This window comes from Electrophorus electricus, chromosome 1 (assembly GCF_041902795.1).
Source record: "Electrophorus electricus isolate QZ-2024a chromosome 1, ASM4190279v1, whole genome shotgun sequence".
NCBI classification, from domain to species: domain Eukaryota; kingdom Metazoa; phylum Chordata; class Actinopteri; order Gymnotiformes; family Gymnotidae; genus Electrophorus; species Electrophorus electricus.
The window spans coordinates 8,563,721-8,588,964 of record NC_137497.1 but is presented as its reverse complement, the minus strand read 5'-3'; the positions used below and the strand labels follow the sequence as shown (position 1 = coordinate 8,588,964).

The window sequence follows — 25,244 nt, the reverse complement described above, 5'->3', positions numbered from 1 at the left end:
ATGTATTACAGGATGAATAGATTCAGAAACTCCAAACAACAGTGTGGTAAAATGAAGTGTTCTAATGTAAGATTTTCACATTACAGGACACTTTTACAAGCACATATGATTCCCTTGTGTTTTTGGGTGGGGGACCCTGTTCTCATTATGATTTACACCATGTGTTCAACAAATGCTGAGATGAGCTGAACTGACAGCCGTGCTGGAGGAAAGAACGCGACAATTTAATATTCATTCAATAGAACTGAAAAGTTTATTGGTTATTACTTAAGATAAACCTATGATCTCTCTCCACAGGTGTTTTTATGAAACATGTAGCTGGCTAATATTAGTAACCTTAAGCTTGCCAAGTTACAGTATATTGTTGGTTACTACACCTAGATACCTCACACTAATGTCATATTAGCTTGACTTAGGAGTGAATGTTGGCTGCTAATTTTTCATCAAGCCAGAGACATCAAACAAAAATAGAACAGTGATGGTAGAAGACGTCAAGTCAACAGAGAGAGAAACTGAGCAGACAGCTGACAGTAAACTCAGGACATCTGAACACAGTAGTGAGGAACAATGTTCAGCACTGGACGAGTGAACCTGTGGACTTAATTACAAGAGAGAAAGAAAGAGACAAACAAGACACAGTAATCAGTAATCAGGAGATTAGGAGGAGAGAAGGAGTGAAGTGTGTGAGTGTGTGTGCGTGTGTGTGTGTGTCACACTGGGTGCCTGATGTACTGTAATAAAGCTAATGACGCTAATGTTAGCTTCTGTAAATCTAAGGAACTGGCTAGAATATAAAATACTCCTGCTTGTTCGTTTACAGTTAGTATAGAGAGACAGAAAACAACCAGGATGAAGAGAAAGAGTAATGCTATTGACATGGCAACCTTCTTTAGTAAGAAGACAGCAGAAGAGAGAAAAGACAGAAGAGCTTGATGGTGAAAGCCTCCGGGATTCTCGGTGCACCACAGAGACAGAACTCAGGACCTCACTGGGAAAAGCAACGGCAGAGGAGAATGTTTCATGATCAGTGACTCATAGTGTGAGCACAGGAATGTAAACACTAGTAAAAGATTATGCTGTCTGTATTCTGTCCAATCAATACTGCGTTGTTTATCCCTCCATAATCACTACTGCAGTGTTCATTCCTCCATAATCACTACTGCAGTGTTTATTCCTCCATAATCACTACTGCGGTGTTTATTCTTCCATAATCAATACTGCAGTGTTTATTCCTCCATAATCACTACTCTGCATGTCTTCCAACAATATTTTCTGTTTGTATATTAGTGTGTTTGTATTTGTGAAACATTGAATGAGATCTATGTTGTTCTGTTTCCTGTTATGGTGTTAGGGGTGGGATATTTTGATATTTGGACTCTGATTATGGTAACTGCCATTCACTGATTTATGAACCAACCATCCATTATTTGGTCACATGTCTTAGGATGCTAATGAATGTTATTTGTCATGTCTTTGTCCATTTTGTTTTTGATGAAGACACAGTAGTGTTGAAATGTTGCTGTGTTTGTAAAATTAAAAGGCTGAAAATGTATCAGTGTGTTCCAGACCTTTCAAGCTCTTCTTTGCATTTTTATTAGCAGTTCAGATCTTTTAATTCATCATCCTCTGACTGAACTACATTATTTACTGTATTTACTCTTTTACAGACTATCTGGCTGTGGTATCACTGAAAAGTCTTGCAAATCTCTCACATCAGTTCTACAAACAGAAAACTCATTGAGAGAGCTGGAGATGAATAATAATGACCTGCAGAATTCAGGAGTGGAGCAGCTTTGTGCTGGACTGAAGAGTTCACACTGTAAACTGGAGATTCTCAGGTGAGTTTCTGTGACTATTTTTGAATGTAAATAAAGACCCATTTTAAAAAGGTCAGTGTCAACTCCCTTATAGTACAGTATTAAACAAACATTGCCAGGCAATGCAATGCAAGGAAATGTACACTTTTATATTATATTATAAAGTTCTCTTCTTTAAATATTTCTAAATATAGTTTTCTGTGGAAACCTCACTGCATTTCATTAAATGACCATACTGTGGAGACAAAGAGTTACATTTGTGATGCATGAGCAGATTTTCAAGTCTAGAAGAGAAATATAACATTGTAAAGAAGAGACACAGATAAGTCCTTGTCCACATGTACAGGTGTATTTATTACAGTGCTGCTTCAACTAGGCGCTTTGGCATTTTGTCCACAAGCTGCATTTTTGGTCACCTGAGCGCAGAAATTTTCCAAAATGTCTTTTACAATCACACATGATTCCCTTCTGTTTTTGGGTGGGAGACCCCATTTTCATTATGATTTACACGGTGTGTTCAACACATGTTGAGGTGAGCTGAACTGACAGCCGTGCTGGAGGAAAGAACTCCACTGAAAGAATCTCACTGTAGCTCCGCAGATCTGCTGTAGTGTCAGCTGTGTCCACTCTCACTGTAGCCCCACAGATCTGCTGTAGTGGCAGCTGTGTCCACTCTCACTGTAGCCCCACAGGTCTGCTGTAGTGTCAACTGTGTCCACTCTCACTGTAGCCCCACAGGTCTGCTGTAATGTCAGCTGTGTCCACTCTCACTGTAGCCCCACAGCTCTGCTGACTTATTTAGTTGGGGTTTTTTGTGTTAATGTAAATGGTTGATTTTAGTGAATAAATTAGGTGTGTGAAGTAGCGATATTGTGAGCTGAAGTTCTGATCCAACTGAAACATGTGAACCGTACTCTTCTCCACAGTATTTTACTGCACACATACAGTCCATGAAGGACAAACTCCAGGGACACATTTCATGTCAACAGCAGACATGAGATAGTTGCCTCACACACGCTTAACTGACTGATGGGACTGCCTCACACACCTGACTGACTGATGGGGTCTGCATCATACACACCTGACTGACTGATGGGATCTGTCTCACACACAGCTGACTGACTGATGGCGTCTGCCTCTCACACACCTGACTGACTGATGGGGTCCTTGAATCAGCTATTGAACCTCCGGGATACTCGGTGCACCACAAAGACAGAACTCAGGACCTCACTGGGAAAAGCAAAGGCAGAGGAGAATGTTTCATGATCAGTGACTCATAGTGTGAGCACAGGAATGTAAACACTAGTAAAAGATTCTGCTCTCTGCATTCTGTCCAAACAATACTGCAGTGTTTATTCCTCCATAATCAATACTGCAGTGTTTATTCCTCCATAATCACTACTCTGCATGTCTTCCAACAATATTTTCTGTTTGTATATTAGTGTGTTTGTATTTGTGAAACATTGAATGAGATCTATGTTGTTCTGTTTCATATTATGCTGTTAGGGGTGGGATATTTTGATATTTGGACTCTGATTATGGTAACTGCCATTCACAGATTTATGAACCAACCATCCATTATTTGGTCACCTGTCTTAGGTTGCTAATGAATGTTATTTGTCATGTCTTTGTCCATTTTGTTTTTGATGAAGACACAGTACTGTTGAAATGTTGCTGTGTTTGTAAAATTAAAAGGCTGAAAATGTATCAGTGTGTCCCAGACCTTTCAAGCTCTTCTTTACATTTTTATTAGCAGTTCGGATCTTTTAATTCATCATCCTCTGACTGAACTACATTATTTACTGTATTTACTCTTTTACAGACTATCTGGCTGTGGTCTCACGGAAGAGTCTTGCAAATCTCTCACATCAGTTCTACAAACAGAAAACTCACTGAGAGAGCTGGAGATGAATAATAATGACCTGCAGAATTCAGGAGTGGAGCAGCTCTGTGCTGGACTGAAGAGTTCACACTGTAAACTGGAGATTCTCAGGTGAGTTTCTGTGACTATTTTTGAATGTAAATAAAGAGCCATTTTAAAAAGGTCAGTGTCAACTCCCTTATAGTACAGTATTAAACAAACATTGCCAGACAAGGCAATGCAAGGAAATATACACTTTTATATTATAAAGTTCTCTTCTCTAAATATTTCTAAATATAGTTTTCTGTTGAAACCTCACTGCATTTCATTAAATAACCACACTATGGAGACAAAGAGTTACATTTGTGATGCATGAGCAGCTATTCAAGTCTAGAAGAGAAATATAACATTGTAAAGAGGAGACACATAAGTCCTTGTCCACATGTACAGGTGTATTTATTACAATGCTGCTTCAACTAGGTGCTTTTGCATTTTGTCCACAAGCTGCATTTTTGGTCACCTGAGAGCAGAAATTTAGCAAAATGTCTTAGAGGATGAATATTTTCAGAAACTCCAACAGCTGTGTTGTTGTAAAATGAAGTGTTCTAATGTAAGATTTTCACTGAGTGATTTTATCTAGTTTATGTATGAAAACACTGTAAACATCAGTCATTCTAATCTCTCTGCAAATACAAGCCCTTAAAATCTTAATTAAAACATTTAAAGCTGAACCATTGAGGTTCTGGGCACATTACAGGACTCTTTTACAATCACACGATTCCCTTGCATTTATGGGTGGGAGACTCTGTTCTCATTATGATCTACACGGTGTGTTCAACCCATGTTGAAATGAGCTGAACTCACAGCCATGCTGGAGGAAAGAACGCAACAAGTTAATATTCATTCAATAGAACTGAAAAGTTTATTGGTTATTCCTTAAGATAAACCTGTGATCTCTCTCCACGGGTGTTTTTATGAAACATGTAGCTGGCTAATATTAGTAACCTTAAGCTTGCCAAGTTACAGTATATTGTTGGTTACTACACCTAGATACCTCACACTAACGTCATATTAGCTTGACTTAGGAGTGAATGTTGGCTGCTAATTTTTCATCAAGCCAGAGACATCAAACTAAAATAGAACAGTGATGGTACAAGACGTCGACTCAGCAGAGAGAGAAACTGAGCAGACAGCTGACAGTAAACTCAGGACATCTGAACACAGTAGTGAGGAACAATGTTCAGCACTGGACGAGTGAACCTGTGGACTTAATTACAAGAGAGAAAGAAAGAGACAAACAAGACACAGTAATCAGGAGATTAGGAGGAGAGAAGTAGTGAAGTGTGTGTGTGTGTGTGTGTGTGTGTGTGTGTCACACTGCGTGCCTGATGTACTGTAATAAAGCTAATGAGGCTAATGTTAGCTTCCGTAAATCTAAGGAACTGGCTAGAATATAAAATACTCCTGCTTGTTCGTTTACAGTTAGTATAGAGAGACAGAAAACAACCAGGATGAAGAGAAAGAGTAATGCTATTGACATGGCAACCTTCTTTAGTAAGAAGACAGCAGAAGAGAGAAAAGACAGAAGAGCTTGATGGTGAAAGCCTCCGGGATTCTCGGTGCACCACAGAGACAGAACTCAGGACCTCACTGGGAAAAGCAACGTCAGAGGAGAATGTTTCATGATCAGTGACTCATAGTGTGAGCACAGGAATGTAAACACTAGTAAAAGATTCTGCTCTCTGAATTCTGTTATTCCTCCATAATCACTCCTCAGTGTTTATTCCTCCATAATCACTACTCTGCATGTCTTCCAACAATATTTTCTGTTTGTATATTAATGTGTTTGTATTTGTGAAACATTGAATAACATCTATGTTGTTTTGTTTCCTGTTATGGTGTTAGGGGTGGGATATTTTGATATTTGGACTCTGATTATGGTAACTTCCATTCACTGACTTATGAACCAACCATCCATTATTTGGTCACCTGTCTTAGGTTGCTAATGAATGTTATTTGTCATGTCTTTGTCCATTCTGTCTTTGATGAAGACACGGTAGTGTTGAAATGTTGCTGTGTTTGTAAAATTAAAAGGCTGAAAATGTATCAGTGTGTTCCAGACCTTTCAAGCTCTTCTTTACATTTTTATTAGCAGTTCAGATCTTTTAATTCATCATCCTCTGACTGAACTACATTATTTACTGTATTTACTCTTTTACAGACTATCTGGCTGTGGTCTCACGGAAGAGTCTTGCAAATCTCTCACATCAGTTCTACAAACAGAAAACTCATTGAGAGAGCTGGAGATGAATAATAATGACCTGCAGAATTCAGGAGTGGAGCAGCTTTGTGCTGGACTGAAGAGTTCACACTGTAAACTGGAGATTCTTAGGTGAGTTTCTGGGCCTATTTTTGAATGTAAATAAAGACCCATTTTAAAAAGGTCAGTGTCAACTCCCTTATAGTACAGTATTAAACAAACATTGCCAGGCAATGCAATGCAAGGAAATGTACACTTTTATATTATATTATAAAGTTCTCTTCTTTAAATATTTCTAAATATAGTTTTCTGTGGAAACCTCACTGCATTTCATTAAATGACCATACTGTGGAGACAAAGAGTTACATTTGTGATGCATGAGCAGATTTTCAAGTCTAGAAGAGAAATATAACATTGTAAAGAGGAGACACAAATAAGTCCTTGCCCACATGTACAGGTGTATTTATTACAGTGCTGCTTCAACTAGGCGCTTTGGCATTTTGTCCACAAGCTGCATTTTTGGTCACCTGAGTGCAGAAATTTTCCAAAATGTCTTACAATCACACATGATTCCCTTGTGTTTTTGGGTGTGAGACCCCATTCTCATTATGATTTACACGGTGTGCTCAACACATGTTGAGGTGAGCTGAACTGACAGCCGTGCTGGAGGAAAGAACTCCACTGAAAGAATCTCACTGTAGCTCCACAGATCTGCTGTAGTGTTGGTTGTGTCCACTCTCACTGTAGCCCCACAGATCTGCTGTAGTGTCAGCTGTGTCCACTCTCACTGTAGCCCCACAGGTCTGCTGTAGTGTCGGCTGTGTCCACTCTCACTGTAGCCCCACAGGTCTGCTGTAATGTCAGCTGTGTCCACTCTCACTGTAGCCCCAAAAAGGGCTGCTGACTTGTTTAGTTGGGTTTTTTTTTGTGTTAATGTAAATGGTCGATTTTACTGAATAAATTAGTTGTGTGAAGTAGCGATATTGTGAGTTGAAGTTCTGATCCAACTGAAACAACATGTGAACGGTCCTCTTCTCCCCAGTATTTTACTGCACACATACAGTCCATGAAGGACAAACTCCAGGGACACATTTCATGTCAACAGCAGACATGAGATAGTTGCCTCACACACACACCTGACTGACTGATGGGTTCTGCCTCACACACCTGACTGACTGATGGAGTCTGCCTCACACACACCTGACTGACTGATGGGGTCTGCCTCACACACACACCTGACTGACTGATGGGGTCTGCCTCACACACACACCTGACTGACTGATGGGGTCTGCCTCACACACACACCTGACTGACTGATGGGGTCTGCCTCACACACACCTGAATGACTGATGGGGTCTGCCTCACACACACCTGAATGACTGATGGGGTCTGCCTCACACACACCTGAATGACTGATGGGGTCCCTGACTCAGCTATTGAGCCTCTGTGATTCTCGGTGCACCACAAAGACAGAACTCAGGACCTCACTGGGTAAAGCAAAGGCAGAGGAGAATGTTTCATGTTCAGTGACTCATAGTGTGAGCACAGGAATGTAAACACTAGTAAAAGATTATGCTGTCTGCATTCTGTCCAATCAATACTGCAGTGTTCATTCCTCCATAATCACTACTGCGGTGTTTATTCCTCCATAATCACTACTGCGGTGTTCATTCAAGTTCAAGTTCAAGTTTGGTTTATTCGTCACATACATAGTCATACACAGTATAACTCGCAGTGAAATGGTGGTGAGTGCTCTGTCCAAACTGAGGAAAGGAAACAGGGGTGCATAGAGAAAAATGTATATATGTAAGATAAATATATATACTCTATGTATGTACAAAATATATTAACAATGTATGTACAATATATGTATATTATGATTATATACACAATGTACAATGTATATGTTGGGTATATATGTACACAATCTACAGAATGTACAGTGCAGGTGTAATATGGTTGGGTATATATGTACACAATCTACAGAATGTACAGATCCATTTTGTATAATAACATATCTACAGTTGTTGTGTAACAAGGTAATTGAGTATAAATCGATATATACAGGTGTACAGATATACAGTTATGTTACATGGTGGTGGTGGTCCCCACAGTTTATCAGTTTCCCTGATTCAGGGCCCGAATGGCCTGTGGGAAGAAGCTCCTCTTCAGCCTCTCTGTCTTGGTCTTCAGGGAGCGGAAGCGCCTCCCTGACCTCAACAGAGAGAAGAGTCTATTGTTGGGATGGGTGGGGTCCTTCACAATTTTCCTGGCCTTGGTCTGGCACTGCTTGTAGTAGATGGTCTGCAGGTCAGGAAGTTCCGTGTGAGTGATGCGCTCTGCTGAACGCACTACCCTTTGGAGTGCTTGTCTGTCCTGCTTGGTGCTATTCCCAAACCAGACTGTGATGTTCCCCGAGAGGATGCTCTCGATAGTGCAGGTGTAGAAGTTCCGCAGTACCTTGGAGGGCAGTCTGAAGTCTCTTAGGCGTCTGAGGTGGTAAAGACGCTGACGAGCCTTCTTTGCCAGGGAGTTGGTATGGCAGGACCAGGACAGGTCCTGCGAGATGTGAACTCCAAGGTACCTGAAACTATCTACTCTCTCCACCGTGGTTCCACTGATCCTCACAGGTTGGTAGTGCCGCACCTGCTTCTTGCTGCAATCCACGAACAGCTCCTATGTCTTACTGATGTTTAGGAGGAGATTATTTTCCTGGCACCAGTTTTCCAGGTGTTTAATCTCCTCCAGGTAGGCCCTCTCGTCGTTGTCCGAGATCAGACCCACGACAACGGTGTCGTCAGCAAACTTGACAATGATGTTAGAGCTGGAAGTGGTTGTGCAGTCGTAGGTGTACAGTGAGTAGAGCAGGGGGCTTAGGACACAACCCTGAGGAGCTCCAGTGCTGAGGGTGAGGGTGGATGAGGCGCAATTGCCCACCCGTACTGATTGTGGTCTGTCTGTTAGGAAGTTGGAGATCCAGTCGCACAGGGATGTATGCAGTCCTAGATCCCCCAACTTAGTAGTGAGTAGGGAGGGGATGATGGTGTTAAATACTGAACTGTAGTCGACAAATAGCATTTTAACATAATTTCCCCTCGCTTCGTCCAGGTGAGTCAGTGTAGTGTGGAGCAGATGTGCAATTGCATCGTCAGTGGAGCGGTTGTGGCGGTATGCAAACTGCAGTGGGTCCATGGAGGCTGGCAGTGAAGATGTGATGAGGTCTCTGACTAGCTTTTCAAAGTACTTCATCACGACTGATGTGAGGGCGACAGGGCGGTAGTCATTGAGGTCGGAGGGTCGAGGTTTCTTCGGGACGGGGACGATGGTGGATCGCTTGAAGCTGGACGGGACGATACCGAGCGTCAGGGAGAGATTGAAGATGTCGGTGAATACCGGGGCTAGCTGATCTGCGCAGGCTTTGAGGACCCTCCCGCAGATACCGTCTGGTCCCATCGCCTTCCTGGTATTCACCCTTTTAAACACTCTCCTCACGTCACTCTCCGTGATGATGAGAGGGCGCTGTTCTATGGTGGGCCCCACGCATGTGCCATTGGCTGCGTCGATAGTGCCATTCTTCCATAATCAATACTGCAGTGTTTATTCCTCCATAATCACTACTGCAGTGTTTATTCCTCCATAATCACTACTCTGCATGTCTTCCAACAATATTTTCTGTTTGTATATTGGTGTATTTGTATTTGTGAAACATTGAATGAGATCTATGTTGTTCTGTTTCCTGTTATGGTGTTAGGGGTGGGATATTTTGATATTTGGACTCTGATTATGGTAACTGCCATTCACTGATTTATGAACCAACCATCCATTATTTGGTCACCTGTCTTAGGTTGCTAATGAATGTTATTTGTCATGTCTTTGTCCATTTTGTCTTTGATGAAGACACAGTAGTGTTGAAATGTTGCTGTGTTTGTCAAATTATAAGGCTGAAAATGTATCAGTGTGTCCCAGACCTTTCAAGCTCTTCTTTACATTTTTATTAGCAGTTCGGATCTTTTAATTCATCATCCTCTGACTGAACTACATTATTTACTGTATTTACTCTTTTACAGACTATCTGGCTGTGGTCTCACGGAAGAGTCTTGCAAATCTCTCACATCAGTTCTACAAACAGAAAACTCACTGAGAGAGCTGGAGATGAATAATAATGACCTGCAGAATTCAGGAGTGGAGCAGCTCTGTGCTGGACTGAAGAGTTCACACTGTAAACTGGAGATTCTCAGGTGAGTTTCTGTGACTATTTTTGAATGTAAATAAAGAGCCATTTTAAAAAGGTCAGTGTCAACTCCCTTATAGTACAGTATTAAACAAACATTGCCAGACAAGGCAATGCAAGGAAATATACACTTTTATATTATAAAGTTCTCTTCTCTAAATATTTCTAAATATAGTTTTCTGTTGAAACCTCACTGCATTTCATTAAATAACCACACTATGGAGACAAAGAGTTACATTTGTGATGCATGAGCAGCTATTCAAGTCTAGAAGAGAAATATAACATTGTAAAGAGGAGACACATAAGTCCTTGTCCACATGTACAGGTGTATTTATTACAATGCTGCTTCAACTAGGTGCTTTTGCATTTTGTCCACAAGCTGCATTTTTGGTCACCTGAGAGCAGAAATTTAGCAAAATGTCTTAGAGGATGAATATTTTCAGAAACTCCAACAGCTGTGTTGTTGTAAAATGAAGTGTTCTAATGTAAGCATTTCATTGAGTGATTTTATCTAGTTTATGTATGAAAACACTGTAAACATCAGTCATTCTAATCTCTCTGCAAATACAAGCCAGGATGAAGAGAAAGAGTAATGCTATTGCCATGGCAACCTTCTTTAGTAAGAAGACAGCATGAGAGAGAAAAGACAGAAGAACTTGATGGTGAAAGTGTCCAGGGGGAGAACATGGAAGAGAGTGAACACAGCAGACAGAAACAGAAGAGCCAGCTGTGTCCACTCTCACTTTAGCCCCACAGGTCTGCTGTAGTGTCAGCTGTGTCCACTCTCACTGTAGCCCCACAGGTCTGCTGTAGTGTCAGCTGTGTCCACTCTCACTGTAGCCCCACAGGTCTGCTGTAGTGTCAGCTGTGTCCACTCTCACTGTAGCCCCACAGCTCTGCTGTAGTGTCAGCTGTGTCCACTCTCACTGTAGCCTCACTGTAGCCCCACAGCTCTGCTGTAGTGTCAGCTGTGTCCACTCACAGCTGTTGGTTACTACACCTAGATACCTCACGCTAACGTCATATTAGCTTGACTTAGGAGTGAATGTTGGCTGCTAATTTTTTCATCAAGCCAGAGACATCAAACTAAAATAGAACAGTGATGGTAGAAGACGTGGAGTCAGCAGAGAGAGAAACTGAGCAGACAGCTGACAGTAAACTCAGGACATCTGAACACAGTAGTGAGGAACAATGTTCAGCACTGGACGAGTGAACCTGTGGACTTAATTACAAGAGAGAAAGAAAGACACACAAGACACAGTAATCAATAATCAGGAGATTAGGAGGAGTGAAGTGTGTGTGTGTGTGTGTGTGTGTGTGTGTGTGTGTGTGTGTGTGTGTGTGTGGTGCATAGCATGTGTGGTGTTTTGTATTACATCAGAACTTTAGATCAGACATTTCTGCACCCATAATTCATCATTTGATACTACATTATTCAGATACACTGAGAATTATAACCACACGTAGAAATATAACCAAACGTCGAATTATAATCGCATGTAGAATTCTAACCAAATGTAGCAATATAACTCCATGTAGAAATATAACCACACAGAATTAAACCAGACCTCGCACTGTTTAGTTCAGGGCCAATATGACTACTGTTTATACACAGTAAACCAGACCTCACACTGTTTAGTTCACAGCCAATATAACTACTGTTTATACACAGTAAACCAGACCTCACGCTGTTTAGTTCAGGGCCAATATGACTACTGTTTATACACAGTAAACCAGACCTCACACTGTTTAGTTCAGAGCCAATATGACTACTGTATGTACACAGTAAACCAGACCACACACTGTTTAGTTCAGGGCCAATATGACTACTGTTTGAAATCTTATTTATTACACAGATTGACACAAGTATGTTTCATTTACTGTTTATAATGCTTCACCTCAATTGAAACGTGTGTGAGGGAGAGACAGAATTATTATTTGTGTGTGTTTGTGTGTGTGTGTGTGTTTGTGTGTGTGTGTGAGAGAGAGAGAGAAACACAACTATTATCTGTGTGTGTGTGTGTGTGTGTGTGTGTGTGTGTGTGTGTGTGAGAGAGAGAGAAATAGAGAGAGAGACAGAGAGAGACAGATCTATTATTTGTAAGTGTGAGACAGAACTATTATCTGTGAGTTTGTGTGTGTGTGAAATAGAGAGAGAGAGAGAGACAGACAGATCTATTTGTGTGTGTTAGAGAGGCAGAACTATTATCTGTGTGTGACCACCACTGTTGGAATGTGTTCCTCACTGGACCCCTTGCTGTGCTCCTTGTCTTTCTGCTTCCTCCATACAGGAGAACAAACACTGACCACAGAAAATACTTAAAACCACAAGATGTCTGGAGGGCTCAGAAGTTCAGAAACAATAGTGAAGGTGTTTTGCAGGGAAAAGATATAAAATACAACTAGTGGGAGAGTCAAGGCACTGTTCTGTTTAAAAAAAAAAAAAAAAAAAAAAAGGAAAAAATGTGTAAAACTCTTATTTAATGCATTGTTCATAGCAACACTCTAATACAATGGTTATGCTACAGTTTTAATATGTGTCCAAGCTACATCCCACACAATATAGTAACATGGCCGTCTTTAGGGTTCACAAATTATGAAGAAAATCATCAGTATTATCTTAGTGTTTGATAAATGGTAAAGGAGTGTTGGAGGCAGCCATCTTCAGTTGCTGGTTATTTCAGCTGCAGATGATTAGAGAGAGATACCAACCTTTATACATCTCTGTTATTTGCCAGTGTAGGGGGAGAGACCACAACAGACACTTTATTCTGAGCACAAACCATTATTACAAAAAAGTAATAGAGATCTACAAACATGCCATCTGTCTCTATGGGGAGTATAAGACAGAATAAAAACCAAATCCAACACCTGCTCCACCCCAAACCTGTCTTCATTAAACATAAACCAGAAGAGGGAAAAGAAAATACAGTAGTAGATGTAACAAGTTCAAATCCACTCAGTGAATGTACAATAATCTTCTACACCCACAATATTTTATGTTGATACACACAGCCACACAATAGACTACACTACCCAACACTGGCACAATGACCTGGGGGAGTTGTTCTAGGACAGAGCCAACTCTGGAAACTGAAGGTACAAATCTGTGTTCTATTAGCATGCCTGTGTTCAGTTTGTCTATTAAATGTTATCAGGCTGCAGTTATGGAGTGTTTGTAGTTTCACTGTAACTGTAGTGTGGTAGCAGCAGGGTGTGTTTGGGTGTGTGTAGGGCACCAGAATGGTCAGAAACAGTATTATAACACCATTATATGTAGTGAAGATAATGTTCCTAATATTTTTCTCAACTAAAACTGGGAGCACACGAAACAGCAGAAAACAATTTGGTCTAGAAATACAGTAATAACCTTGTGATTGTTGTCCTTGTGTTTTTAGGAAGTCTATGTTGACGTATTAAAAAATGTCAAAAGGTACAATAAAAACACTCCACAAATTTTTTAAATTGTACCATTTGAAAAAAAAATGAAGGTAGTAATAACATGAATATCCAAGAAGCACTTGTATCCAGCAGTAACAGGAATATGAGTGATCAGGTTCTCATTTTGAGTGACAGTAATTTTATCCAATCAAATATGTGGTAGGACGGCCGGGGCAGCAGAATATTGAATGACGTCATTACAGTGGCCAATAGCATCAGAGGAGTTGTTTTAACTTACTGAGGTGAAGAGAACTGTAGTGGATCATGAAAATGACAGAAAATCTCAAACTGGAATTGGAGGATATTTGCTGCTATGGTGATTTCCAAGAGAAAAGGAAAATACCAGAAAGGGACAGACAAAAAGTAAAAGTAGATGGACTAAGACAGACAGACAAAGCCTGTGTGAGTTTTTCACTGAATCTCTGATCGTCATTCATCGCTAACAGCTAACTAGGTAATGTTAGCAAAGAAAGTCTAGCTATGTTGATTTGTTTAGTTGTTTACTGTTCAGCACAGATATCTAACCAGCTAACAGTCTCAACAATTTGACCAAACTGTCAATAAGCAAGATTGGACTTCTTGTCTTTGCAACAATCAAGTTACAGTCTTTAGGAGAAATGCGGTTGGATCTTCACGTAGTTGAGAGCAGGAGGGAGGAGGGTGAGGGTGTGACGGGAGATTTGACGGGGATGTGATTTATAACATCTGGTGTTCATGAAGTACAGCTGTGCAATAATCAGTCATGTCCCCTACATCAGTAGAAACACATTTAAATCTTGTAGCTAGGTTACAGGTGGTTACTAGGTTACAACCGCGATCACGCTATCCGCGCTTTAGCGATTCACGGTCAAGTCGTCCGCGCTTTAAATTATGCGCCTATATGCGCGATTTTACGGTATTTCGCTGTATTTTTAAGAGCTTCGATGGACTTGCACGTTTACTACATTTAAAAGTACAAAATACAGTTTACTTGATTGAACTACTTTAATTGCATAATTAGATTAAACACAATTGGTAATATATTTACACAGCTTAATAAGCATTGTGGAAAATGCTTTTTCTACATAATGTTTCTCAGAAGGTTATTATAGATCTTGATGGCCAGCTGAAACAGGGGTCATCACTAGTGAAATGTGGCAAATGTACAGGGCAGGGGAACTCCAGGGCTGAAATATTCCACTGCCAATTGAATGGTGGCCCTTGGCCATCACCAGATCATTAATAAATCTATATTGAAGTTTTACATATTTTTATGAATTTTAACAAAATGCAAAAACAGTTCCACTACCACATGTGAGTAGAAGCCCTTGACTATTAGCAGAGTAAGTTTGGACACTCACTGTACAATGTTCATAAATCCATATTAAAGTCAAACTACCTTTAGGCGAAATAATGCACTCATTTTGTATAGACTGAATTTGCAGAGTATCAGCAGAGTAAGTTTGGACAGATTTAACTCTACTATTTTTCATAAACTCCTATTAAAATAATAATACCTTTGGGTGAATTCATGTTTCATTCAGGTTGATTTTGGATATCTATTTCTCAGAAATGTCCTATAAAGCCAAGACAGTTCCATGACCACATAAGAGTACATTTATATTTACTTTTACAGCATTTGGCAGATGCTTTTATCCAGAGTGACTTACATTGTAATATTTAGTGTATCTACTGTAGACTATATTGTATTGTCAGTTGTATCTACTTGCAGTCTAGCTATCTGTAATCTTGAGGACACTTGTGAAAGTCTGGCATCAGCTTTGCAACTTCCAAAAAAAGTATGCATCGCTTAGGATTCTTAGACTTTATCTCTGAGTCACAGGTCCAGAAATGTGACAGTGTTTTTACTCCTGTTATCACAGCCAGATGTAGAATTCTGCCAAGATTTTACTGGCATCATCTCATACAGTCTGACATGTAACAGTCTAATAAGACCACTGAAATCACACAGTGTAAGTCCAGCTTTGGGGTTCTTCTGATGTAGGTTAATACAGCTTTGGGGTTCTTCTGATGTAGGTTAATAGTGCACTAGAGTTCTGAAGGGCTGAATAAAAATAAGAGCAAAAATAAACACAGACAGCAGCGATCTGGAGAAGAGTGAACAAAACCATCTGCCATGGAGGACGCCGGAGAGAGATGAGAGTGGAGGAACCTCCACTACAGTTACCAGCCTCTCTAGCTGCCCCATGCAGGCTGCTCTGGAAGTGCATCTCACTCTCTGTCTCTCTCTACCTGTTTCCCTCCTTTCTGCAGACTGTCTGGTTGTTTGGTCACAGAGGAAGGCTGTTCTTCTCTGGCTTCAGCTCTGAGGTCAAACCCCTCCCACCTGAAAGAACTGGACCTGACGTACAACCACCCAGGAGAGTCAGGAGTGAAGCTGCTCTCTGCTAGACTGGAGGATACCCACTGCAGACTGGACACTCTCAGGTATGGAACGTTAGTGTGTGCATGCGTATGTGGGTTTGTTTGTGTGTGCTTACGTGTATGTGTGTGGGTGTGTGTGTGTGTGTGTGTGTGTGCGTGCGTATGTGTTTCTGTGTTGGTGTCTGTGTGTGTTTATGAAAGAGTGAGAATGAGAAAATAATGAAAACTGAGTCTCCCATTCCTGAGTAGTGCAGTTCCCATATCATACTGTGGTGGCTGGTGAGTTCACTCTCCATCATTCTCCTGTAGGAACTGCTGAGTTTTAGTTGACATGCTACATTTCCTCAGCCTCCTCAGGAAGTACAGATGCTGTTCTGTCAGGAGTTTATAAACTCTGTTCCATTTTTTGAGGTTAGTTGTAATTCATTTATGAACCACAGTGTCAGTAGCAGCGAGTCGGTTTCTGTGTGTAGCGATCGTAGAGTGAGAGAATACAACTCCAAGAGTTCTAGTTATTGTAGTTATTATAGTTATTGTAGTTATTATAGCCGTGCTAATGCAGTTGTCTGCGTACATCTCATACCTTTTGAAAACATTGTGGTTGTGTGTAGTTTATTGTATTGTTATTTGTAATCACAGATCATTATTTGGTGGATAATGTTATTCTCTGTGAAGTTTGCTGCATTGTGTTTTGTGTATATCGGTACTTGTTGTGGCTGGCTTGTTGTTGATTTGTCTTTCATGTGATTCAGTTTCACGTTTCCTCCTGTTGTCAATAAAAATGTGAACAAGAGCTGAACATTTTCAGAGTTCTGATGTCAGGAGAGTGTTAACCTGCAGGTCATGCTGGGTATCGTACATAAACAGAGGACACAGCAGATACTGTTGGGATTTCTTTATGATGTGGTGTTTGTTGTAGGTCCAGGTGAGGTCCTCACTGATGTGGGGTGTGTGTTGTAGGTCCAGGTGAGGTCCTCACTGATGTGGGGTGTGTGTGTTGTAGGTCCAGGTGAGGTCCTCACTGATGTGGTGTGTGTGTGTTGTAGGTCCAGGTGAGGTCCTCACTGATGTGGTGTGTGTGTGTTGTAGGTCCAGGTGAGGTCCTCACTGATGTGGGGTGTGTGTTGTAGGTCCAGGTGAGGTCTTCACTGATGTGGGGTGTGTGTGTTGTAGGTCCAGGTGAGGTCCTCACTGATGTGGGGTGTGTGTGTTGTAGGTCCAGGTGATGTCCTCACTGATGTGGGGTGTGTGTGTTGTAGGTCCAGGTGATGTCCTCACTGATGTGGGGTGTGTTGTAGGTCCAGGTGAGGTCCTCACTGATGTGAACTCCAGGAAGGTGAAGGAGTTCACCTCCATCTCTCCTGTCTGTAGTGGTGTGTGCTGTTGCTTCTCCTTCCTCCTTGGGTCAACAATCATCTTGGTCTTATCTGCATTCAGGGAGAGATTGTTGTCATGACACCATGTCACCATATCTGTCACCTCCCTCCTGTATGCTGTCTCATCCAGTGATCAGTCAAACCAGTTTGATGATGCTGGTGTTATACTGGGCGGCCACACAGTCCTGGGGGGTCCCAGTGTTCTCAGTCCTTGTGCTGGATGTACATTGCCAGTTCTGACTGACTGATTCTGTCTGTTAGAAAGTTCAGCCCCATTTACAGAAGGAGGGTGTGAGTCCAGTGGTGAGTGTTTCAGTCAGTTTGGTTGGGGTGACTGTGTTGACTGCTGAGCTGTAATCAGTGAACAGCACTGGAACATAACTGTCCATGTCCTCCAGATGTGTGAGAGACGTGTGGATGTCAGTGCTGACAGTGTCCTCGGTGCACTGGTTCTGGTGGGCTGTAAACTGGTGGGGTCCTCTGGACAATAACGGACATTACAGTAGTAAGAATATAGACAATAAGGAGCAGAATAAGTAGTGAGATGGAGAAAAATAAATAAAGAAATATGGAACAATAAGCAATTAATGTCTAGTGTGGTTTTCTAGAAGTCCTTGTCTGGTCCCGACGGTGTGCACATGACCGAAACTCTTCCTGTATGAGATCATCCATGAAGGGCAGCGGGGAAGTAGCTGTGTGGGGTGGAGGTGTGGGGGGCTACAACAGGGGGCATCATGGGATTTTGGGATTAGCCATGGCAGCTGAGACAGTAACGTCATGACATCAGGGGTAGGTGAACCTCAGCAGACAGAGAGACTAGATTATTAGACATGTCCAGGTAGAGGGTGTGTAAAGTAGGAAACTATGATGTGCAAAAATGGACTTTGGCAGATGTAGCTGTGGCAGCACAACTAAAAGGAACCACAGGCATGATCAACACTCCGCCGCTCTCAGTCAACAAACTAGAGAGACAAAAGAGAGGTGAAGTGACATCATCACATCCCAGTTTACCAGAACTCTCAATGCCCAGAACGATGTGTGTGTCTGAAATGGAGAGAGAGAGCGAGAACTATTATCTTTGTGTGTTTGTGTGAGAGAGAGACAGAACTATTATCTGTGTGTGTGTGTGAGAGAGAGAGAGAGAGAGAGAGAGAGAGAGAGAGAGAGAGAGAGAGAGAGAGAATTATTATCTGTGTGAGACATAGAGAGACAGAACTATTATCTGTGCGAGACATAGAGAGACAGAACTATTATCTGTGCGAGACAGAGAGAGAAAGAGCTACAGAACTATTATCTGTGTGTGAGACAGAGAGAGAGAGAGAGCGAGAGAGAGCGACAGAACTATTATCTGTGTGTGAGACAGAGAGAGACAACTATTATCTGTGTGTGAGACAGAACTTTTCTGTGTGTGAGAGAGAGAGAGAGACAGAACTATTATCTCTGTGTGTGTGAGAGAGAGAAACAGAACTGTTATCTGTGTGAGAGAGAGAGAGAGCGACAGAACTATTATCTGTGTGTGGAACACAGAGAGAGAGAGAGAGAGAGAGAGAGAGAGAGAGAGAAAGAGAGAGAGACCGAACGATTACCTGTGTGAGAGAGAGAGAAAGAGAGAGAGAGAACTAATAACTGTGTGTGAGAGAGAGAGAACTAATAACTGTGTGTGTGTGTGTGTGAGAGAGAGAGACAGAAATATTATCTGTGTGAGAGAGAGAGAGAGAGACAGAACTATTATCTGTGAGAGAGAGAGAGAGACAGAACTATTCTCTGTGAGAGAGAGAGAGACAGAACTATTATCTGTGTGTGTGTGTGTGTGTGTGAGAGAGAGAGAGAGAGAGAGAAAGAGAGAGAGAGACAGAACTATTTTCCGTGTGAGAGAGAGAGCGAGATACAGAACTATTTTCCGTGTGAGAGAGAGAGAGAGACAGAACTATTTTCCGTGTGAGATAGAGAGAGAGAGACAGAACTATTTTCCGTGTGAGAGAGAGAGAGACAGAACTATTATCTGTGTGTGAGAGAGAGAGAGACAGAACTATTATCCGTGTGAGAGAGAGAGAGACAGAACTATTATCCGTGTGAGAGAGAGAGAGAGCGAGACAGAAATATTTTCCGTGTGAGAGAGAGAGAGCGAGAGACAGAACTATTTTCCGTGTGAGAGAGAGAGAGCGAGAGACAGAACTATTTTCCGTGTGAGAGAGAGAGAGAGAGAGAGAGACAGAACTATTTTCCGTGTGAGAGAGAGACAGAACTATTATCCGTGTGAGAGAGAGAGAGAGACAGAACTGTTATCTGTGTGTGAGAGAGAGAGAGACAGAACTATTATCTTTGTGTGTGAGAGAGAGAGAGAGAGAGAGAGACAGAACTATTATCTGTGTGTGTGTGAGAGAGAGAGAGAGAGAGAGACAGAACTATTATCTGTGTGTGTGAGAGAGAGAGAGACAGAGACAGAACTATTATCTGTGTGTGTGTGAGAGAGAGAGAGAGAGAGAGAGACAGAACTATTATCCGTGTGAGAGAGAGAGAGACAGAACTATTATCCGTGTGAGAGAGAGAGAGAGAGAGAGAGAGACAGATAATTATTTTCCGTGTGAGAGAGAGACAGAACTATTATCTGTGTGTGTGAGAGAGAGAGAGAGAGAGAGAGACAGAACTATTATCTGTGTGTGTGAGAGAGAGAGAGACAGAGACAGAACTATTATCTGTGTGTGTGTGAGAGAGAGAGAGAGAGAGAGACAGAACTATTATCTGTGTGTGTGTGAGAGAGAGAGAGAGAGAGAGAGACAGAACTATTATCTGTGTGTGTGAGAGAAAGAGAGAGAGAGACAGAACTATTATCTGTGTGTGTGTGAGAGAGAGAGAGAAAGCGAGAGAGAGACAGAACTATTATCTCTGTGAGAGAGAGAGAGAGAGAGAGAGACAGAACTATTATCTGTGTGTGTGTGAGAGAGAGAGAGACAGAACTATTATCTGTGTGTGAGAGAGAGAGACAGAACTATTATCTCTGTGTGTGAGAGAGAGAGAGAGAACGACAGAACTATTATCCGTGTGAGAGAGAGAGAGACAGAACTATTATCTGTGTGTGTGTGAGAGAGAGACAGAACTATTATCTGTGTGTGAGAGAGAGAGCGAGACAGAACTATTATCTGTGTGTGTGTGAGAGAGAGAGAGAGAGAGACAGTACTATTATCTGTGTCTGTGTGAGAGAGAGACAGAACTATTATCTGTGTGTGTGTGAGAGAGAGAGAGAGAGAGACAGAACTATTATCTGTGTGAGAGAGAGAGCGACAGAACTATTATCCGTGTGAGAGAGAGAGAGAGACAGAACTATTATCTGTGTGTGAGAGAGAGAGAGAGAGAACTATTATCTGTGTGTGTGAGAGAGAGACAGAACTATTATCTGTGTGTGTGTGTGAGACAGAGAGAGAAAGAGAGAGAGAGACAGAACTATTATCTCTCTGTGAGAGAGAGAGAGAGAGCGACAGAACTATTATCCGTGAGAGAGAGAGAGACAGAACTATTATCCGTGTGAGAGAGAGAGACAGAACTATTATCTGTGTGTGTGTGAGAGAGAGACAGAACTATTATCTGTGTGTGAGAGACAGAGAGACAGAACTATTATCTGTGTGTGTGTGAGAGAGAGAGACAGAACTATTATCTGTGTGTGAGAGAGAGAGACAGAACTATTATCTGTGTGTGAGAGAGAGAGAGACAGAACTATTATCTGTGTGTGAGAGAGAGAGAGACAGAACTATTATCTGTGTGTGTGTGCGAGAGAGAGAGAGACAGAACTATTATCTGAGAGAGAGAGAGAGATAGACAGAACTATTATCTGTGTGTGTGTGTGTGTGTGTGTGTGTGTGTGTGTGTGTGAGAGAAAGAGAGACAGAACTATTATCCGTGTGAGAGAGAGAGAGAGACAGAACTTTTATCTGTGTGTGTGTGTGAGAGAGAGAGAGAGAGAGACAGAACTATTATCCGTGTGAGAGAGAGAGAGAGATAGGACTATTATCTTTGTGTGTGTGTGAGAGAGAGAGAGAGAGAGAGAGAGAGAGAGAGACAGAACTATTATCTGTGTGAGCCCGAGAGAGAGAGAGAGCGACAGAACTATTATCTGTGAGAGAGAGAGAGAGACAGAACTATTATCCGTGTGAGAGAGAGAGAGATAGAACTATTATCTGTGTGTGTGTGAGAGAGAGACAGAACTATTATCTGTGTGTGAGAGACAGAGAGACAGAACTATTATCTGTGTGTGTGTGTGTGAGATAGACAGAACTATTATCTGTGTGTGTGTTTGTGTGTGTGTGAGAGAGAGAGAGAGACAGAACTATTATCTGTGTGTGAGAGAGAGAGAGAGAGAGACAGAACTATTATCTGTGTGTGAGAGAGAGAGAGAGACAGAACTATTATCTGTGTGTGTGAGAGAGAGAGAGAGAGACAGAACTATTATCTGTGAGACAGAGAGAGAGAGAGATAGACAGAACTATTATCTGTGTGTGTGTGTGTGTGTGAGAGAGAGAGAGAGACAGAACTATTATCCGTGTGAGAGAGAGAGAGAGATAGGACTATTATCTTTGTGTGTGAGAGAGAGAGAGAGAGAGAGAGACAGAACTATTATCTGTGTGAGCCCGAGAGAGAGAGAGAGAGAGACAGAACTATTATCTGTGTGTTTGTGAGAGAGAGAGAGAGAGAGAGAGAGAGAGAGAGAGAGAGAGCGACAGAACTATTATCTGTGTGAGCCCGAGAGAGAGAGAGAGAGAGAGAGAGAGAGAGAGAGAGAGAGAGAGAGCGACAGAACTATTATCTGTGTGTGAGAGAGAGAGAGAGACAGAACTATTATCTGTGTGTGTGTGAGAGAGAGAGACAGAACTATTATCTGTCTGTGAGAGAGAGAGAGACAGAACTATTATCTGTGTGTGTGTGAGAGAGAGAGAGAGAGAGAACTATTATCTGTGTGTGTGTGTGAGAGAGAGAGAGAGAACTATTATCTGTGTGTGTGTGTGAGAGAGAGAGAGAAAGCGAGAGAGACAGAACTATTATCTCTGTGAGAGAGAGAGAGAGAGAGACAGAACTATTATCTGTGTGTGAGAGAGAGAGAGAGAGAGAGACAGAACTATTTTCCGTGTGAGAGAGAGAGAGACAGAACTATTATCCGTGTGAGAGAGAGAGAGAGAGACAGAACTATTATCTGTGTGAGAGAGAGAGAGAGAGAGAGACAGAACTATTATCTGTGTGTGTGTGAGAGAGAGAGAGAGACAGATAACTATTTTCCGTGTGAGAGAGAGAGAGAGAGAGAGAGAGACAGAACTATTATCTGTGTGTGTGTGAGAGAGAGACAGAACTATTATCTGTGTGTGAGAGACAGAGAGACAGAACTATTATCTGTGTGTGTGTGTGTGAGAGAGACAGAACTATTATCTGTGAGACAGAGAGAGATAGACAGAACTATTATCTGTGTGTGTGTTTGTGTGTGTGTGAGAGAGAGAGAGAGACAGAACTATTATCTGTGTGTGAGAGAGAGAGATAGAACTATTATCTGTGTGTGTGTGAGAGAGAGACAGAACTATTATCTGTGTGTGAGAGACAGAGAGACAGAACTATTATCTGTGTGTGTGTGTGTGAGAGAGACAGAACTATTATCTGTGAGACAGAGAGAGATAGACAGAACTATTATCTGTGTGTGTGTTTGTGTGTGTGTGAGAGAGAGAGAGAGACAGAACTATTATCTGTGTGTGAGAGAGAGAGAGAGAGACAGAACTATTATCTGTGTGTGAGAGAGAGAGAGAGACAGAACTATTATCTGTGTGTGTGAGAGAGAGAGAGAGAGACAGAACTATTATCTGTGAGACAGAGAGAGAGAGAGATAGACAGAACTATTATCTGTGTGTGTGTGTGTGTGTGTGAGAGAGAGAGAGACAGAACTATTATCCGTGTGAGAGAGAGAGAGAGATAGGACTATTATCTTTGTGTGTGAGAGAGAGAGAGAGAGAGAGAGACAGAACTATTATCTGTGTGAGCCCGAGAGAGAGAGAGAGAGAGACAGAACTATTATCTGTGTGTTTGTGAGAGAGAGAGAGAGAGAGAGAGAGAGAGAGAGAGAGCGACAGAACTATTATCTGTGTGAGCCCGAGAGAGAGAGAGAGAGAGAGAGAGAGAGAGAGAGAGAGAGAGAGAGAGAGAGAGCGACAGAACTATTATCTGTGTGTGAGAGAGAGAGAGACAGAACTATTATCTGTGTGTGTGTGAGAGAGAGAGACAGAACTATTATCTGTCTGTGAGAGAGAGAGAGAGACAGAACTATTATCTGTGTGTGTGTGAGAGAGAGAGAGAGAGAGAGAACTATTATCTGTGTGTGTGTGTGAGAGAGAGAGAGAGAACTATTATCTGTGTGTGTGTGTGAGAGAGAGAGAGAAAGCGAGAGAGACAGAACTATTATCTCTGTGAGAGAGAGAGAGAGAGAGACAGAACTATTATCTGTGTGTGAGAGAGAGAGAGAGAGAGAGACAGAACTATTTTCCGTGTGAGAGAGAGAGAGACAGAACTATTATCCGTGTGAGAGAGAGAGAGAGACAGAACTATTATCTGTGTGAGAGAGAGAGAGAGAGAGAGACAGAACTATTATCTGTGTGTGTGTGAGAGAGAGAGAGAGACAGATAACTATTTTCCGTGTGAGAGAGAGAGAGAACTATTATCTGTGTGTGTGAGAGAGAGAGAGAGAGAGAGAGACAGAACTATTATCTGTGTGTGTGTGAGAGAGAGAGAGAGAGACAGAACTATTATCTGTGTGTGTGAGAGAGAGAGAGACAGAACTATTCTCTGTGAGAGAGAGAGAGACAGAACTATTATCTGTGTGTGTGTGTGTGTGTGTGAGAGAGAGAGAGAGAGAAAGAGAGAGAGAGACAGAACTATTTTCCGTGTGAGAGAGAGAGCGAGATACAGAACTATTTTCCGTGTGAGATAGAGAGAGAGAGACAGAACTATTTTCCGTGTGAGAGAGAGAGAGACAGAACTATTTTCCGTGTGAGATAGAGAGAGAGAGACAGAACTATTTTCCGTGTGAGAGAGAGAGACAGAACTATTATCTGTGTGTGAGAGAGAGAGAGACAGAACTATTATCCGTGTGAGAGAGAGAGAGAGCGAGACAGAACTATTTTCCGTGTGAGAGAGAGAGAGCGAGAGACAGAACTATTTTCCGTGTGAGAGAGAGAGAGCGAGAGACAGAACTATTTTCCGTGTGAGAGAGAGAGAGAGAGAGAGAGACAGAACTATTTTCCGTGTGAGAGACAGAACTATTATCCGTGTGAGAGAGAGAGAGAGACAGAACTGTTATCTGTGTGTGAGAGAGAGAGACAGAACTATTATCCGTGTGAGAGAGAGAGAGAGATAGAACTATTATCTTTGTGTGTGAGAGAGAGAGAGAGAGAGAGACAGAACTATTATCTGTGTGAGCCCGAGAGAGAGAGAGAGACAGAACTATTATCCGTGTGAGAGAGAGAGAGACAGAACTATTATCCGTGTGAGAGAGAGAGAGAGAGAGAGAGAGACAGATAATTATTTTCCGTGTGAGAGAGAGAGAGAGAACTATTATCTGTGTGTGTGAGAGAGAGAGAGAGAGAGAGACAGAACTATTATCTGTGTGTGTGAGAGAGAGAGAGAGAGAGAGACAGAACTATTATCTGTGTGTGTGAGAGAGAGAGAGAGAGAGACAGAGAACTATTTTCCGTGTGAGAGAGAGAGAGAGACAGAATTATTATCTGTGTGTGTGTGTGTGAGAGAGAGAGAGAGACAGAACTATTATCTGTGTGTGTGAGAGAGAGAGAGACAGAACTATTATCTGTGTGTGTGTGAGAGAGAGAGAGACAGAACTATTATCTGTATGTGTGTGAGAGAGAGAGAGAGA

General features: G+C 41.8%; 1 protein-coding gene across 3 annotated transcripts in view; it reads left to right on the top strand.

Moving 5' to 3' along the window:
* The window catches only part of LOC145656998 (NACHT, LRR and PYD domains-containing protein 3-like), a 69,087-nt gene that overhangs the window by 24,892 nt on the left and 18,951 nt on the right, over positions 1–25,244 (top strand). The window contains exons 11-15 of one of the 3 annotated variants that reach the window (XM_081711048.1): positions 1,668–1,838; positions 3,640–3,810; positions 5,900–6,070; positions 10,006–10,176; positions 15,864–16,037. In XM_081711048.1, coding sequence (XP_081567174.1) covers positions 1,668–1,838; positions 3,640–3,810; positions 5,900–6,070; positions 10,006–10,176; positions 15,864–16,037 — 858 coding nt within the window. Of the gene's footprint in view, positions 1–1,667; positions 1,839–3,639; positions 3,811–5,160; positions 5,596–5,899; positions 6,071–10,005; positions 10,177–15,863; positions 16,038–25,244 lie in introns of those variants that run through there. The other 2 variants (XM_081711055.1, XM_081711052.1) reach the window with 2 other exon arrangements.